This window comes from Polypterus senegalus, chromosome 5, assembly GCF_016835505.1.
Source record: "Polypterus senegalus isolate Bchr_013 chromosome 5, ASM1683550v1, whole genome shotgun sequence".
NCBI classification, from domain to species: domain Eukaryota; kingdom Metazoa; phylum Chordata; class Cladistia; order Polypteriformes; family Polypteridae; genus Polypterus; species Polypterus senegalus.
In genome coordinates this window covers 34,782,275-34,801,199 of record NC_053158.1, presented here as the reverse complement: position 1 = coordinate 34,801,199, position 18,925 = coordinate 34,782,275, and the positions used below count along the sequence as shown (strand labels likewise).

Sequence of the window (18,925 nt, the reverse complement as noted above, 5' to 3'; positions counted from 1 at the left end):
AAGAAACCAATTCAAATAATTTTCAAAAGATATAACAAATGGTTTTGTTCTGGAGCAGGAAGTGGTACTTGTGATGCTAAAACTAAAATGGAATTTGTTGCTAAAAGCTTGTCCAAAGAAACTGACAGGCAAGGTACAGATGAAGAAGTTGAGCTGCTGGCACAAAATGTGAGAAAAATCAGCCAAACAAATCTTTTTATGTTATACAAAGACATACAGTTTTTTATATACAAGCATGTGTAAGTATGCCTTTAAACTTGTAAAAAGCAGAAATTAAACTACTGTATAGGCACAGTATAAAATAAAATCTTGAAAAATTAAAATTACATTTACAAATAACACACTGTGAATAGGAACACTGAGAAAATGCCTAGTAAAAGATTAAACTTATTTGGTAGCTTTAGTATGTTAAAAATAACTTTTCCAAACTATCTTTACTTTATATAACACTTTCTATAACGTGCACTGAATAATATAAAATGAAACAAGTGATGCATGATACAGTATGTGCAGATATTATTACAGATTTAATGTAGGAATGCTGGCTTCAGAATGCAACAGAAAGGTAGTTGTTTGATTTAAAAGGCATGGACTAAATCTGTTCCATGAAGAAACATGAGAACATATCTCCAAAGTAATGACCACAACAAATATAAATGAATGCCCAAGAAATGGTAAAACTGGCTTGAAATGTGGCCTGTCTTAAGACATAAAAAATACTGGAAATGATCCAACAAAAAAGAAATTACAGAGGAGGAAGTTAACATTATACAAATAAAATAAAAAGTGCTTTGTGGGTGAAGAAAGTATACAATACGAAAATGGTACAAAATTACGGAAAAATACTGGGTAGACCAATGAATTCTACAGTGTTTATAGAACAGTAATTTTATACACCACTCTCTATGTGAATGTACTTGCACTGCGTCTCATTTTATATCTAGGAAGACTTACATTATACTAGTGATTGTGTACACTGCGATTTATAACAGTATCTAGTATGCCTGTATAAATTATATGAAAAAGTTGCAGAATGAGAAAAATACATTGAATAACAAGGCTAGATACAAAAAAAGAAGGAATTATACCTGTATGATGAGGGAAAAAAATGAAATATAAAAAGTGCTAAAAAATAAAATTTTGTTGAACTGAAAAATGAGTGCACTCATTCCAGCTTAACAAAGGAAAAAAGTGGCACGATTACCTTTGCCTGTGATCCAGATGGCCTAGACCTGACCCTCACCTTTCCCCTTGGTGCTGGCGAGATAACATGATGGTGAATACATATACCTTTTTTTCAGTTTTAACCTTAGCAGGCTACATGTGTCAATTACTAATATGCTCTCCTGGCTAAGTAAACTGTTGCAAAGCAGACCTGGGCATTTGCAGGATGTGTTCATTCATGGTAATGCACAGATCACTTTGGTCCTGAATTCAGGTGGAGACAAAATAGGCATATTAGAATATAACCATTTTTATTTCTCCACGTTTTTTTCTTTCAACATCAAAAAGAGTCTCTGAATTCAATAATCCTCTGAATTTCTAACTCTCTGGCAAGTTTCCTCCTATATAAAATGTACCAATAAGTATAATACTGGTGAATAGTTACACTCTTGCTCCCAACATACATTATATAAAATTTACAGTATGCCTAGCCCATTTTATAGCTTTATTAACCAATTACATTAACTAATTAGCTATTAATTTAAAGTGCTATCAAAGTTAAAAATGTTAATTAATTAAACCAAGAGACAACTGTTATTCATAAAAGACCTGTAGCAAAGGTCAATAGAAACAGTTTAAATGACAAAGGACTGTTTGCAAAGCTTGCATTACTTATATGCTGATTCCTTAAAGATCTTGTACACTATAAGGTGAAACTGAACACACATTAATCTCTTCTCTCCTTTTTCATTCAATTATATGACCTCTTCTTATTTGAACAAAAATATTATTTTGTCACAAGTCTTTGTTTATTTACTTTAAAGAAAATACATTTCTCCATGTCATCTTAATACCTCTATGTATAGTGTACAGTATTAGGATGGTTAACCTATCCAACTTCAGAAATATTTTCTAAGCTGAAGAGTAAAGCAGGACACAAATACATAATCTTCTATCTAACAAATCAGAACTTGACTTTTAAATGGGGGTGTATGGGGGCATTTTTCTTAAATGTATGGAAAACACTTTGATCACCTATTCTCATTTTTAAACAGCATCTAATTTACAGGCCTTATTGTCTCAAATTTCTAAACTACATAGATATTATTTTGTATTACTTAAAAGAGCTCAGTATTAAACAGTCTTACTCCACCCATTTTAACTTTTAATATAAATTTAAAGCAGAAATATACATTTTTTCACAGTGCCTGAAAAAAATGCCAACTGGGTTTCCTTGTCCGGCATGAACAGTCACAAATATGTCAAACGTGACATGAAAGAGCATCTCTCGTACAGAATTTTGGATTCACTTGACTACTTTCTATGACAGACACTACATAAAGCTCGATTCATAAACTTCTTTTGTACTGTTCCCATTCCCCAGATTATGATTTCAAATTAACTGAGCAAAACAAACCAAATCATTTTGGCCAGTCTATCATAAATGTTTATGCAAAATACTTTGTGGTGTTTTCTGTACCAAAAGGACTAAATTCTAAATACAAAATACTACATTCAATGTCCTTGTGAATAGTTAAAGAACATGTCACCAATTCAACCTCATCTTAGTCAACAGAGCCCATTCATTATATAAAAAACTGAACATAAATAAAATTATTATTACACTGTTCGAAAAGGCTCCCTCAAGAACTTTGTGCGAATTGGAATTTACACAGGGAAAATAAACAAATTCCTTCAAGTGCTGTAGGGAGAGTTTGTTCTCTAGAGTAGAACTACTCAGTTTTAAAACACCTGAAAACTACTAGTTTAACATATCTAAGCTGTTATTTATTGTATGATTGGCATAACAGATTCACAAGTGGAACACAGAAGTGTAATTTAGAGTGGGATTACACAGTATCAAATCATACTTCAGTGAAACATGTTAGTTTGAGGTTGCCTTCTAAATTGTGCTTACTTGCAATACAGGCAGTCCCTGGGTTACGTACGAGATAGGGACTGTAGGTTTGTACTTAAGTTGAATTTGTATGTAAGTCGGAGCAGGTTCATTATTTTAATAAATGCTATTGTTGATCGACTGTAACCTAGTGCTCTGCCAATGAATGATGGAGTTTCACCTCTTTCTGACCTTTTTATTATTTCTACTTAATTTTCAAAGATGATAGTTTTTCTCTTCTTTACTGTATCACCAGTACTTGGTTTGTGTTTCAGAGACATTCTTGAAGGGTGAAAACAAAAGGTTAAGATGAGCTCTTCTGCACAGCACTGTATAGCTATCACAGCAGGAAGGCACCCATTCTCAGCACGTCTGATGTATAGGGTGGGCCAGATATAATTATGCAATTTTCATTACGCTATAACTTATTCATTTTATTACATAGAAAATCACCCGAAAAATCCCGGACCATCGAGAAGTGTGCGAACTGACGACATGAAGAATCGTCTTTGCGCCAAACTGGAATTGTCCCTGCATAAATCAAAGTCATCCAGATGATCTGGATCTGCACAATTAGATCTGGACCACCCTGTATTGACAAGACACAACTTCCTGCTATATGTGTAACAGTACAAGCAGGCTTGCTATTGAGAATGAATGGGGCAGCGACAGACGGTTCATCACCAGCCCACCTCGTAGTCACCTCCACTACAGCATGTTGCCTGTGTCTGCAACACCACCGTCCCCATTCAACATGCAGCCATCCGAGGCACACTACAATGCTACCCCCCACCTCCCTGTTCACCCTCAATGGCCTCCGTTCAGCCACAACCGGGTCACTGCTTGCAGCATTACCAGCCGCCCACCTAGAATGAATAGAGCAGCTGTGTGTGGTGGGCAGGCAGTGAAACCGCTTGCCGCCAGGAGCCGGCTGAGGGACACTACACTGCGCGAGCAGCGAAATCGCCCCCCTCCAGCCTTCATGCAGCCACCACTTGCAGCATTCCCAGACCGAAGATGACAGAGCGGCAGTTACTGAAGCGCATGCGTCGCCGCTGCGTCCCCGTTCGTATGTCGTAGGTTGGATGTACGTAACCTGGGCACTACCTGCATTAACATTGACTGAAACTTCGTTATTTTCATTTATTGTTTTTAATCTGTAATCAGTCATCTGTAATTGTACCGGGTGAGCCAAAATGAAGTACCACATTTCTCAAGGTCATTGAGCAAGGTAGAGGCAGTTGAATGGGTTGGGGTGGGGGTACTTTGATAGAGAATCCCTTGTAATTTTCAGCCTGCAACATGCCTTGGTCCGGTGCACACTATGCTTTCGCTGTTGAAGCACTCTTCAAAAACAATGAATCCATCATCACTATGTAAAGTGCCTTCCGAACACACTTCCGCACTCCTGTTAATGGTTATATCCCAATCAGAAAGCAATTCTTCATCTAAATTTAGACAGACGGGAACAACATTGAATAAAAAAAGTCTCCAGGCCATCCTCGGAGTATACGAACACCTGAAAATAGCCAAGCTGTAAGGGCATCAATTTTGCAGCATCCTAGACGTTCAGCGCACAAACATGCTTCTGCCTCAGTCATTTTCAGCACGTCTTTTGAGGAGGATTTTGCATGAGGACCTTAATTTCCATTCATCTAAAATGATTTTAGTGCAGGAACTCCCTGAGAGAGACTGGGAGAGCCATAGAGAGTTGTGCGCAAACATTTTGCAAATCATTCATCGAGATGCCATCATCATGTGCAACGATGAGGCACATTTCCATTTGTATGGTTGTATAAATAAGCAAAACGTTCGCTTTTGGGCTGTAACCAACCCTCATGAATTTCATCAGAGACCCCTGCAAGTTGAGCATGTTACAGTTTGGTGTGCCATTGTAGAACTTGGCATTGTAGGCCCTTATTTTTTTTTTTTTTTTAAGGAGGGGGAAGCAATGGTCACTGTCATTTCAGAATGTTACACTAAAATGCTAGAGAACTTTATGCGGCCCTAACTAGAAGAAATGGACGTGCTGGATGCCTGGTTCCAGCAGGATGGAGCGACAGCTCATGTGGCGCTGATATCCATACAAGTTTTGCGGGAGATGTTTCTGGAGAAGCTAATCTCCCTGAGCGATGATGTCAGGTGGGGCTCTCTCAAGTCGAAGGTATACACACACCGACCTCAAAACCTTGAAGCCCTCAAGGACGCTCTTCACCTTGAAATGGTAGAAAGAGTCATGCGAGCGTTCACACATCGTCACTTAGAGTGTATCGCTAATCGTCGCTACACCTTGAAGACATCATTTTTAAAACACAGTGGTAAAAAATATATTTTGTATACCCTTTTTGTGTCATAATGAAATGTATTTTATCTTGTAGCATTTTTGTAGAATAAACATTTGAAATGTGGTACTTCTTTTTGGCTCAAACTGTGTAAGATTACAAAACAGGCTGCTATAATGGCATATTCTATTTATTTACTCTTTTTTCAGGCTAAAGAGAAGCAGCTTTTCCAACTAAATTAAAATTTCACAGTGACACTACATACTGTATATTACGCACATGAAAGGGTATTTAACTGTGTACTTACCCCAAAAATCATGAAGGAAAACATACTGTAATTCTGAACACATTTATAAGACAAATAAAAATATACTTTTTTAATATAGATAAGTGGAAAAATCCAAGTTGATTGAAAAGTACAGAATATCTATGGAAACATGAGGCAAAGATTCAGTATGTCTCACATTTTTTTGATGTATCAAATAGCTATTCTTCAGATTTACTCTGTTTTCTGTAATCCCCATTCATAATTCAACCAGTAACATGAAAATTTTCACCTGTAATACAAAATACCATGTTTGTCCAAAACTAAAACTTAATATTTTCCAGTGACCTTTAAGTACACAGGAACAGGAACCTTTGTCGTCATGAACCCCATTACAACATACTGACTACCCCTTTAAATTGTGAGGATGAAGGCATGTGTGAATAAACCTAAAGTTTGACTAACTGGAAACTGAACCCAGAAATTGCCTAGGCTGAGGCATAGTACAATTTCCAGATACTGTCAATTCTGTGTATTTGTGAAAAAGACCACTTGGTTAAGTATCACATAATAACACAATGCCCACTTATAAGAGTCAATTACTTAATGAAGTGTACCAGTTATCAAAGACTTGGGTAATTATATACTGTACATAAAATTCTTGAATAATTTGATTGCTTTGTGGAAGTTTATTTTTTTCAAAGTTTAGCCATTTGAGAATATCTGGTAGCTTGGGAAACAGTGACTTTAGCAATTTAAGTAGAGGCAGTCTTGATATGAAGGCCTTAGGACCTAAACCCTACTGAAATACTGTGGCCAAAAATAAATGGAGCTCTACATATATGATTTTAAATATCAAACTGAAGCAGTTAAATTCAGATAAAATGAGAACATTTTCTTTAAATTCCTCAGGCTTTATACTGTAAATGACACAAAAGCGGTACAAAATAAGTCTTATTTCCTAATATGATAATTATTTTTAAAATCTACATATACAGCTATAGAAAGTAACAAAATATTAAAGGAATTTGCAAATGAGTATGTGTAAAGAGAGAAATATGTGGTAACCTAAAAATATCATTTTTCATCTTGCATTTGCAGCTGCAAATTTTATGTCCAATCTTTCACTATTTGAGGTACAAGTACACCCTCTAGAGGCAAAAAAATGCAAATAAGAATTGGTTTATGGCACTGAAAACAATGTACTCATTACTAAAACTTTCAGATTATTTTTGGCAATTGCTTTAGTTAAGTAAGTAGAAATATGGAGGTATGACCAAAGACTGTAGATTCAAGAATGCATTCAAGCAGGTCATCTCACCCTATTAGGTTACAAAGCATCAGGTAATTCTAGATCAGGAAGGTCAGAAGCTAACCTAGAGTTACTCAATTTCCAATTAATGGTCTTGAGGAAAACATAAGATATGAGCAGGCATGACACAAATGAGGTTTCATGTAATAAAAACATGAAATGAACTGCACATGATTAAGATTTCAACATAATTACAGAATGGTACATTAGAAGCTACAAAAGGATACCTTATAAGAAAGACAGGAGCCCTGATGGACTCACTATTGTCTTTAACTATACAGTGAACAGGAGCAACTGTAATACTGGGCTAAAATGTTAAAAGAGGTTAAAAGATTAAAAACACATCTGTAAATCTGTTGCATGTTTAATTACCACATTATAAGTAGGCTGTGTGGTGTAATGGTGACCTCATACTATTCACTTAACTTGCCTATATACCAATTTAAAAAAAAAAAAAGATATATAGATCCTTTTTCCTCACCTAATATGTTGCCTCAGATAAACACAACTGACAACCATTTATTTTTACCTTAAGCAAGGTGAAGCTAATAAGTAGTATAATATAGAGTTTAAAATTAATGGAGTAGGTTGGGTGTGTTACTTTAATTCTCAAAAAAGCTAAGTGCATAAATGGAGGTTGGCAATAAGTAAATTTCATACAGTTGATAGGAAATATTTCTTAATATAGGCAAATGTGAATGATTTGAAAAAGTTACCTAATGACTAGAGAGTTACAAATATGACTCCAGATCAAAAGGGACAAAACTAATTCCAATGACCATAAACTTCCAAACAATGTAAGACAACAACTCTATAATCACAAAGAATTAGATTAGATTTGATAAACTATATTTATCCCAAGAGAAAATTAAAATGCATACAGCAGCAGAAAAATAAAAAACTGAAAGATACACTTGACATGTCCTTGCTGTTTGCGAGGGCAGCACAGGAAAAAAACGTCAAAGTAACATGAGCTGGGTTTTTGCTGTGTGCTGCGTACATCATTTTTCTTGACTAAATGGTGAAAATCCTAACCCTAAATTGTACATTTTGAGCAAAGGCTGGTTACATGGAAGCCAGCCTGATGAACGAAGGACTGAATATGACACAACAGACCATCAGAACGCAAGGAAGACATGCAAAAATATATGAGGTGCATCTCTTTATTCACAAGTATGTTATACTCGCCCTTCCTTTGCTGCTCAGGGTCTGCAAGTGTGCACATACACACTAGCCAGCAATATAGCAATATTTTGTAGCAAGTCTATAAAGCAAACACAAAAAAAACAGTGTTTGCTGTAAAGAAACTGAAAAATAACTTTTAAAATACTGGAAAAACTTTTCAAGGGGTCTAAATACAGAGAATATTCCATAAAGTAGTGATGACTGCAAGGCGGGGTCAGTATCACAACCGAATCAGAGAATGTGCCAGAACGCGATTAGGTTTAAAAAGGTAGTAGCCCAGCAACACTACCATGTTGTTTATAATTTGTCCATCCCTGAAATGGATAAAAACCAGAAGACAAACTGGATAAAGATAATTTATAACAGTTATCATTGGTTTCATAGCATTGTCTATTAGATATATTAAAAAAGTAACTAGACAAAATTTAAAATATACAACTTGCTCTGACTTTTCAATATAGTTGTGTGCTGAAACTGAATTCTAAAACCTGCAATCATTAAAATCAGAGTTACATATAAAACTGAAACACAAGTATGCTACTAGCTCAGACACTATACAAAGTACAAAGTACTAACCAGTACAAATAACAGGTGAATGTGATAACAAGGGATGAAGTCATCAATGGAGTTAATCAGATATCTTGTGCTTGACACTCACTATGTCTAATTAATGCAAATGGCCTTTATTTTGATATGGATAGTAAAGTTGTGAAATCTGCAGAATGCACCAATAATGGACTTATTACAGTTACAGAGGAGAAGGAAAACAATTCAGAAAGACCCAGAAAATCTTTAAAACTAGGCAGACACTTAGAAAAAAATGTTAAATGCAGCCAGATTTAATGTGTTACATGCAAAATAGTGGATAATAATAATCCTTTGAACAATCTAAGTATTTGTGATCATCATTTTGTGTTTATTTTTATTAGAATATTATATTCAAAGCATACAGTAATACTGTATGACTTTGTTACAATGAAATGTACTACAACATTCATTGTTGTATCGCATATTCCAGAGATATCCATATTAGATTAATTGATATTACCAAATTTTACTCTGTATGAGTTAATGTCTCATGTCATATATACTGTATGTGCTCTTTAGAAGTGTCATCCTATTCAGGACTGATCCCTGCACCAGACCCAGTGCTTCAGGGATTGGGATAGTATGTTCAGAAAAAGAATTGATCGATAAAAAACAATCTCTATATCAATAACAATACAAACTAAAAGCTCACAAGAACAATGAGCTATCATACAAGCTACACCTGCAATACAAAAACTCAAATAACTGTGGAGTTGAATATCATAAAAATAATAAAAATTAGTTTTAAAACAGTTGGGTAGATAAACATTAAAGCTGGTGGATGATCTTCTAAAAAGAATTAGTTTTAATAACAAAGTTGGAACATGAAGTAAAGAAATCATGTACAACTAAAAGTGTCTTTACAAGGAGAATTAGGATGTAAAATGAGAAACAAACATTGGATACTCAAAATAAATTCAAAAATCGTTTTTGGCATAACCTTTCAAGTCAAAACCATAAAATTTTAAAAATTATCGAAGCAGAAGTATAATTACTGGCTTATAATGTGAAAAATATTTTAGTTCACACAGCTATGACACACCCAGCTGTAGCAAAACATGTTAAATACTGTACATGTTCTGTAGTCTGCATGAGAGATCAGAATGTTACATCCTACAAGTAATTAAGGTATGACTCTATACTTTCAAGATGAAAACATTACGGAACTGTCTATTTTAGATTTTAATCTTAAAGGAAAAATCGTGCTAAATAATCTGTACCATTATTTTGGGAAATGCATGGCAAAACTAAAACTGAATAACATAGAATATACTTGTTATCCACTGTATAACCTGGGAAACTCCTTGGGTATTCATTGCATCTCTGAAAACTATAGGAGTTATTAAATAATTTTCTAACAAAAAATAGCCATTACTGGTGGAGTGGCAGGGGTCACTTTGAGGGGGTGTACCCAACTCTCAGATATTACACAGAACCCCTAAAAGATTATAAACGGAGGATAGACTAGTGGGAAATGAGACACAACAACAAGATTAGTTGTGTCAGAGCCTAAATTTATTGATTATAAAAGCAAGTGCAACTTCCTTAGGATTAAAAACAAATAGTTGTAAATAAATAAAACCACATTAAAACTACTAGAGAAACAAGAGATACTGTATCAGTCCATCCTTAGAGCTGCAAACGTTATACAATATTCCCCAGCACTAAACACACAAGTGGAGTCCCATCACAGCCATTGCCACTCAACAGACAAATAAAGCTAGTGATTTGCCTGTAAAGTATACCTCATAATACATTTGTATTACAAAGACAGAAACTGAAGTCTCAGCAAAAATCAGAGCACAAGAGAAAGTTTCCAGCTGCAGTGACTAAGCAACCTAAGTCCAAGCCATTCTTGGCAAATCCCCTTCCGAATTAAGGGTGTGTTGGTAGTTGTGGAAAATCCAGAATGATCATTTCATCAACAGGATGTAAAGGTGGGGCCTGAACATAAGTGGTGGGTTTCCAGTCTAGAAGAGTGGGTAATAAATAATTAAAAAGACTATCAGAGAGAGAGAGACAGACAGACAGTGGGTGATCGGGCCAGGAAAGCAAAGTTCTACGCAAAATCCTGAAGATCAGCGCACCTAAAGGTATGAACTGTGGAGTGATGCAAGACTAAATATTCCAGAATGGCATTCTACAGTACAAACAAGGGGCTGACTCAGGTTACAGCTTGTGCCAAAGAGTATGGAACTTACTGGGAATTGAACAATGGCTGATTAATGTGCACTGAGGGCCACAGTGAAGCTAAGATACTCTGTCTCACCAAACCAACAGGTGACATAAGAGTTACTGGAAAATGAGTGGTACTTTCATATACCTGCTTTGGCAAGCTAGGCAGACACATTCCTGGATGGAAGCCTAGGGGGTTTGGGAGGGTTAGGGTTTAAATGGTGACTGTTTGAGATTGAGAAATGGAGTCTAGGATTAAAAAGTGACTTGGGGAAAGGATTTGCCTGGCAGAAAAAGAAAGGCAAAAGTTGGAGAAAACACTATGCAAGGTAGGTAAGTAGGAAAGCTGCCCACCTGTTAAATGTGAGCAAACTGAATCTGCATTAGGCAGGCCTAGCAGGGCATCAAGGTTTTGTTGTTTCCTCCTTTATTTATGTAGTGTTTTGTGCTTAGTGCCTTTGGTAATCATTCAAACTATTCCTTGATTAAATCACCTTTATTTTTGATTATTTTGAAGGGGTCCCTGATTTTATTTTATAATGTGATTTAAAAAAATGTCCTTTCCAGCATAAAAATAAATTGAACTAATATTAAATAAAATATAACCCAACGTTATAAAACACATTTCTGCTAATGTAATGGCTACAAGTATATTTTTTAAAAAGTGGCAAATTTATTGAATTAAAGATGAAAATTATTCTACCTATATTTACTTGTCCTAAAACTAATAAATACATAACAAACAGCAACACTAATGCACAAAATGCTTCGTCACTGCATTAAGGTACTTCGAAGAAAAAATGTCTGCTACACTGACTGAATAAGCACTTTCACATTATGATGTTGATGGTGAAAACTAAAAAACAATAAATAAGCGGAGTGTTCACTTAATAGGTTTAATTACTTTTGTCCCAAAATTATGAATTGCAGCAGTACAGTGGATGATATGTGTTACTTTAAAATGAATTATTTCACCAAAACACATGAGCATATACTGTATGGAAGCAGATGAAGGGTAAAATCTCTAGGGTTTTTTTCTGCAAAAAGAAAACTACAGAAACACATGGAAAAAAGGTACCAAGTATTCTGGTAGATGATAGGTACCGTGGAGATAATAAAATCCTGATTATACTTTGCAGAAATTAGAAGAATAGGGATTAACAAAATATACTGGGATGAATGTTTAAACAACAATTTTGATGAGTACTAAATATACACATTCAAATATTAGCAGTTTGGCACAAGAAGTGCACAACTTACTGTTCTGTTTGCTGTATATATACATTAGTAGGAGGAGTGTTCCCAAAGGCACCCACATTTTGAGTTACTAGATGGAGTGAATATCATTATAAAATCTAATCGTCTTTTTAATTTGCTCTATGATGACTCCTGGACAAATCCATGGTAATAACCACTTCTAAAAAAAAAGTCACATTATGTTTACTGTAAAAGATATCATTTTATCTTCCTCACTTGGCATACATGATCGATTTTATTTCCAAATGCAGTACTATTAAAATGAAATCTTAGTAATTTTATGTACATTATAAGAGAAAATAATGTAGTGTGACAAATACACTACATGGAAAGAACACTCACTCATAAGGCTGCTAGTAAAGGAAAAATAATTAAAATAATCTTTATTTGACTATTTGTTTCTCAAAATTAGCACCTGACCAAAGTACACTCTTTCATGCATTTTACACATACTTCAGTAGAATACTCCAAATCAGATTTCACATGTATGGTGAAATTCATAAGGGAAATAAAATGAAAAATTGTTCTTCTGTCTTTTCAGGGGCCAGAAGAGTTTTCAGAATAACATACCAAAGAAGAAAATCGGAGGACTTTGCCCTGCCCAGTGAAGCCATTTTTTTGTGCCTTCCAGTCACGTCACTCATTACTACTTAAAACAATCTACAAAGAACAGTCCACCTTTGATAGGTAAGACTCCATGTAGGAATGGTCTAAGGCACCGTGCTGACCTTTGCATGTAACTAGGTGAAGGCTTTATAAGGCTTGTTAGAAACCAAGCCTAAAAGCAGTAATCACATAACATTTTTCTGTTCAATAGATTTGGGATGTTGATTTAAACTTGTTGAAACTATTGCTACATTTTCTTTGTGAAAAATCTTTTTTATAATTTATCCCAGTTAAGGGTGGAAGTTTTACTTAAAGAACGTGTGCTCTAGTTGATTAAGCGCACCCCAGTGGTTAAAATACAGAATAGAATATTCTTTCCTAATCAGAAATATATTAAAATAATGAAGTCATGAAGAAAGTAATAAAAACATTACTGCAACCTAATCAAAGTACTATCCTTGGAATACAGACTGATATGTATTCAAAAAAAAAAAAAAGAACCTGTCTTTTAAAAATAGTTTCATAATTTATACATTATAAAAGGCAACTGCTTTTGAAATAGTCAAAAAAGCTACTTTAAAACAGCAGATAAGTGAACAGTAAATACAGTCAATAAACAAAATGTGTAATTTAATACAGTTATGCAGACATTTTTTAGATATTTAAATATTTATACATAGCTTGCATTTTATACACACATTAAAGTTTGTAACTTGTGCAAGAAAAATATGTTTATTTGTAAATGCCATATGAGAATAAAGTTTCAGCTGTAGGGCAGGGTGGTTTTTAGGGTAAATATCCAAAGTCACACTACAAAACAAGATAGAACTGAAGGTCAAACACAAGATTCTTTTATAGGCTGTAACAACCTAATTACAAAGAGAACCATGAAAAGCAAAGCACCTTAACTCTTTCTAAGCTTAGAACCAAAATCCTACCTTGGTGTTTTTAATTGTAAATTTGTGATAATATAAGCTTGTGAAAAAAGTGTGCAAACCAACAAAAACAGGAATGTATTTTCACATAAATTGTAGAAACCAATCAGAACATGTCAGAATAAATAGCAATTAAATAACAATGAAAATCAAGATATTTCAAATCATAAAACTTATGGCAAATCTATAAAATCAATTATTTCATGATTTTATTCTACAAACCGGATTCCAAAAAAGTTGGGACACTATACAAATCGTGAATAAAAACTGAATGCAATGATGTGGAGGTGCCAACTTCTAATGTTTTATTCAGAATAGAACATAAATCACGGAACCAAAGTTTAAACTGAGAAAATATATCATTTTAAGGTAAAAATATGTTGATTCAGAATTTCATGGTGTCAACAAATCCCAAAAAAGTTGGGAAAGGCCATTTTCACCACTGTGTGGCATCTCCCCTTCTCCTTACAACACTCAACAGACGTCTGGGGACCGAGGAGACCAGTTTCTCAAGTTTAGAAATAGGAATGCTCTCCCATTCTTGTCTAATACAGGCCTCTAACTGTTCAATAGTCTTGGGCCTTCTTTGTCGCACCTTCCTCTTTATGATGCGCCAAATGTTCTCTATAGGTGAAAGATCTGGACTGCAGACTGGCCATTTCAGTACCCGCATCCTTCTCCTACGCAGCCATGATGTTGGATCTTGCTTAGAAATGGCTTCTTCTTTGCACTGTTTCAGCTGGCAACGGCGGATGGCAGGGTGGATTGTGTTCACTGACAATGGTTTCTGGAAGTATTCCTGAGCCCATTCTGTGATTTCCTTTACAGTAGCATTCCTGGTTGTGGTGCAGTGTCGTTTAAGGGCCCAGAGATCACGGGCATCCAGTATGGTATTACGGCCTTGACCCTTGCGCACAGAGATTGTTCCAGATTCTCTGAATCTTCGGATGATGTTATGCACAGTTGATGATGATAGATGCAAAGTCTTTGCAATTTTTCGCTGGGTAACACCTTTCTGATATTGCTCCACTATCTTTCTGCGCAACATTGTGGGAATTGGTGATCCTCTACCCATCTTGGCTTCTGAGAGACACTGCCACTCTGAGAAGCTCTTTTTATACCCAATCATGTTGCCAATTGACCTAATTAGTGTTAATTGGTCTTCCAGCTCTTCGTTATGCTCAAATTTACTTTTTCCAGCCTCTTATTGCTACTTGTCCCAACTTTTTTGGGATTTGTTGACACCGTGAAATTTTGAATCAACATATTTTTCCTTTAAAATGATACATTTACTCGGATTAAACGTTTGATCTGTCATCTACGTTCTATTACAAATAAAATATTGACATTTGCCATCTCCACATCATTGCATTCAGTTTTTATTCACAATTTGTTTAGTGTCCCACATTTTTTGGAATCCGGTTTGTATTACTAACCTCTGCTCACTAAAGCAGCATCGTTGTACGTTTGACTTTCTACAATAATCTTGACAGATTAAAAAATCACCAGGACAACCTATTTATAAATCTTAATAAAAAATGAATGACTACACAGTGAATATCTGTTATTGTAATTAGGAAATGCAATTCACCTGGTAAACAAACTCAAAATTAAAATAAAATGGATGGTAATGTATTTTACTCCACATGAAAACTGAATATTGCCCACGTACACACACACATAAACACTACAAATGTTGCCATTTCTATGCCTGCCTGTAACATTTCAGTAGTGAAGACTGTGTGAAATATGCATATAAGGGCTACATACATGCTGCACAGACATCTCACTTTTGGTGTGTTGTAAATTACAGATTATTGTAGATTTTTAACCACTTATAAAGGAAAAGTATTTTCAGGGTACAAGTTAAGTCAGCGAAAGTTTGTTTCCAAATACAGTAAGTCACTCCAGCTGTAATGTCCTTCGACTTGCTGGTTGTCTGCTCATACTGTATGCAATGGACCAGTGAACATTTTATGAAACTTTGATTAGCAGGGCCTAGTTTTGGTGGAGAGACAGAAAGAAACACTGCAGATTACGAATGTTACTGGAAGGACTCTTCATATGCAGTAACGTCTTTTATCTTTAGATAAAGTACTGCGTGAACTCTCATTCTGAGGAAAGCCAAACCATTTATAAAACAGCAGAATCAACTCTGTCTGTTCTAAACACTTCCTCTTCTGATCCTCACTCTATATTTTTTACACTTACCACTGCAAGGCAACATGGGCAGAGTCAACACAAACACACTTAAAAAGTGCTGGAGATTTTTCGGATTTTATGTAATGTTTAGAAGTTGAAGAAATAAAAGTGTTGAACACCTTGATATTGGCCTTTGAATACTGATTTTTTTTTTTTTTAATATTGAATCAAAATGAAAATTCGATATATTGTCTTGCCCTAACTTGGTGTTTTTACTGTTTTTAATTTTTAGCCCCAAAATTATACCTTGTATTTGACTGTAAAGCAATGATTCATTACACTATCATCAAGTTGTTTTATGTCCTCTTAATCATTAAAAATTCAGCTTGCCACTCATATCAGGTGCTATGCAAAATAAATTTGGGCTGTACTGTTATTATTGTAAAATATTATAGAGAAAATAGTGTGCAAAGTATCAAAAACAAAACAAAAGATACACCTTTACATTTTCATTACAAAAACAGTGTAGACAGAATTGATGTAAAAAAAATAAACAAAATCTTTCTTGAACTGTAGTGCATTCCCACTTTTTGTAGGAGCACCCCTCCTGAAGTGTGTTTTATGCCCGCAAAGCATATCCTCAGTTTGACTGAAGTACTTTATGTCTTCTAATTTCATTCAACTATCCATTCATTTCATGTCAGGCTGTATTGATATGATCCCTACAGGCACAAGAACTCTGGAACTAACTTTTTAATAAAAATTAAACAAAAAGATCACTCCAGTAGAAGAAAAAAAAAAAAGAGCTCTGTTTCATATTACCTCTGCAGTATCACAAGGAAGGTGTTTCTCATTCTGAGCTACAGGGCTCTCCAAGACAGAATCTGTATCAGAAATCTCTGCCATACTGTCACAATTTTGAAATTTCTCATTCCCTTGGTCACTTTCATTATCCCATTCAATAACATGGAACTCATCTTTGAAGGAGAAAAAAAAAAAAAATCACAAAAAATTATTCCACATCTCTTTAAAGAAAAAAAAAATCATACTTGTTAAAATGTTCTAATCTGTGTTTAACTAGTGTATATAAACAAATTCCAACCTTTATGAAATCTTTTAACTACTATAAATTCTAAGCAGTTAAACTAGGTCTTACTTGTAAACAGTATTGTATTGAACTAAGATACAAGATAAAGTCAAACTCAAATCAAAACTACATAGATTTACTGGCAAAAAAATTAAAACAATAGTCATACAATATAAATCACAACATCCATATCTGTCTAATTAGGATGAATATTCCCTGAATGCAAGTAAAAACTCAACCCATTATTTGTCAATTTACAATCTTCAGTTAATTTGTGGCCTTTGGCAACGTTACCTTTGAATTGCTTTTTTGATAATTATGGTTTAAAAAGTAGTCCGATGCTCCTGCCAACTTCTTCCTGGCATGTATAATTACAATTCAGCATCAAAATATGTAAAATGACCAATATAAGGTTTGTTTGCATCATCACACGCCTTGTGATCGTGTATATTGTTAATGGAGGCATATCAGAGACTGAATGAATGATTGAATAATTGTACCTTTCAGAGAAAAGTTTGATATAACGATTCAAATATATTGGATGCCCCCTATTTCATTTCCATCCACTTCCTCTGTGACAAGGACATCATCTCTATATGTCAAAATGACCCCAACTAGCTTGTCTCAATATACAAAAACACAGCAGTTATACTTCAAAGTTTTTTTTCATATTGTCAAAAGTCTTGACCTACCATGTACAGTGAGCAGTTTTTCATTATGACTTAATTATACTCATTTTGTTCTTTTGATCACTGCCCAGTGCTCATGAACAAAGGTCAGAAAGATGGTAAACCTGAAGCCTCGTCAAAGGACTATGTTTCTCTTTTACTACCAGTCACTTACAAAACCTTGTACAACTGCCACAGTTTCACCAATTTGTTGGTCAGTTTTACAGTGTGGGTTTTATCCAACTGTCAGACTCTCCATTCTAGTATATCAGCACAGACCTTCCTAGGGAGCCAGAATGATGAAATTCCTTACTATCCTGAATGCACACACTCTTGCCCCACTTTTTCATAATGCCGCATCACACTTTTAGCATTTGGATGTGATTGGTTTCACGAACACTTTGCACTGTTTATTCTTTTTTAAATGGAGCTAACAGCAAGTCGTAATTTTTGTATAACAAGTAGTCTTTTCATGATCAGGAATTGGTTGCAGTTATCTGTAGTAACCCGGTGTGGGGTACTGGTATAGGCAGGTACAACAAAGTAAAGGGTACTGAATATTGGGCATAGGCTAAGCAAATAAACAAAACATATCAGGATCAGATGACACATATAAGATACAACTTCACTATGCATGTGTGTAAGTTTGTTACCTACTTACTCACTGCAGGGTCATAGAGGACCAGAGCACCATCATCTCAAGCAGCAATAAGTGCCCCGCAAACATCAACCCTGAGCTGGATGCCAACCAAATTCAGGGCACAGTCCCTCATCCCAAGGCAATTTAAAGTTTTCCATGAACTTGATGTTCAAATGTTGTGGGACAAAAATATGAATTCCCAAAAATAAACACAGACAAAAACAGAGAAAAATCCAAAAACCCCACACAGACAATGCTTGGGCCAAAACTCAAACCCTTAATCCTTAAAACTAACCATTATGCCACCTGTTGTAACAACTGAGAAGATCCATGAAGTCCTCAGAGACTACCATGTATAAAGGTGGCAGAGTTTTTTCCATCACATAAGCAGGATCTTCAGATATAGCAGTGGGAAGTACACTAGAAGCTGAAATTAAAATCTAGATTTTAATGTCACCACTAAACTTGAAGTCATTAAATTGTTTTGCTCTGGTATTAAGTCTCTATCAAAGTCTTCCTTTATGTTTAGCATAGTTTGGTTTTAGAACCAAGAAACAAGGCGAGGCTGCTATCATGCATCACATAACACATGTATCATATGCCTTACAATATGTGGCATCACAGTGACAAAATGCTTCAAAACAGAAAGAAGTACAAAAATGTTCACAACAATGACATTGCTGTGTTAATGGTAAAAACAAAACAAAAAAGTGCAGCCCTGA

General features: G+C 35.0%; 1 protein-coding gene across 4 annotated transcripts in view; it reads right to left on the bottom strand.

Annotated features, from left to right (window-relative positions):
- Positions 1-18,925, bottom strand: part of spidr (scaffold protein involved in DNA repair) — a 384,626-nt gene that overhangs the window by 335,904 nt on the left and 29,797 nt on the right. For all 4 annotated transcript variants that reach the window (XM_039754491.1, XM_039754492.1, XM_039754495.1 and 1 more), the window contains exon 5: positions 16,631-16,785. In XM_039754491.1, coding sequence (XP_039610425.1) covers positions 16,631-16,785 — 155 coding nt within the window. The remainder of the gene's footprint in view (positions 1-16,630; positions 16,786-18,925) is intronic.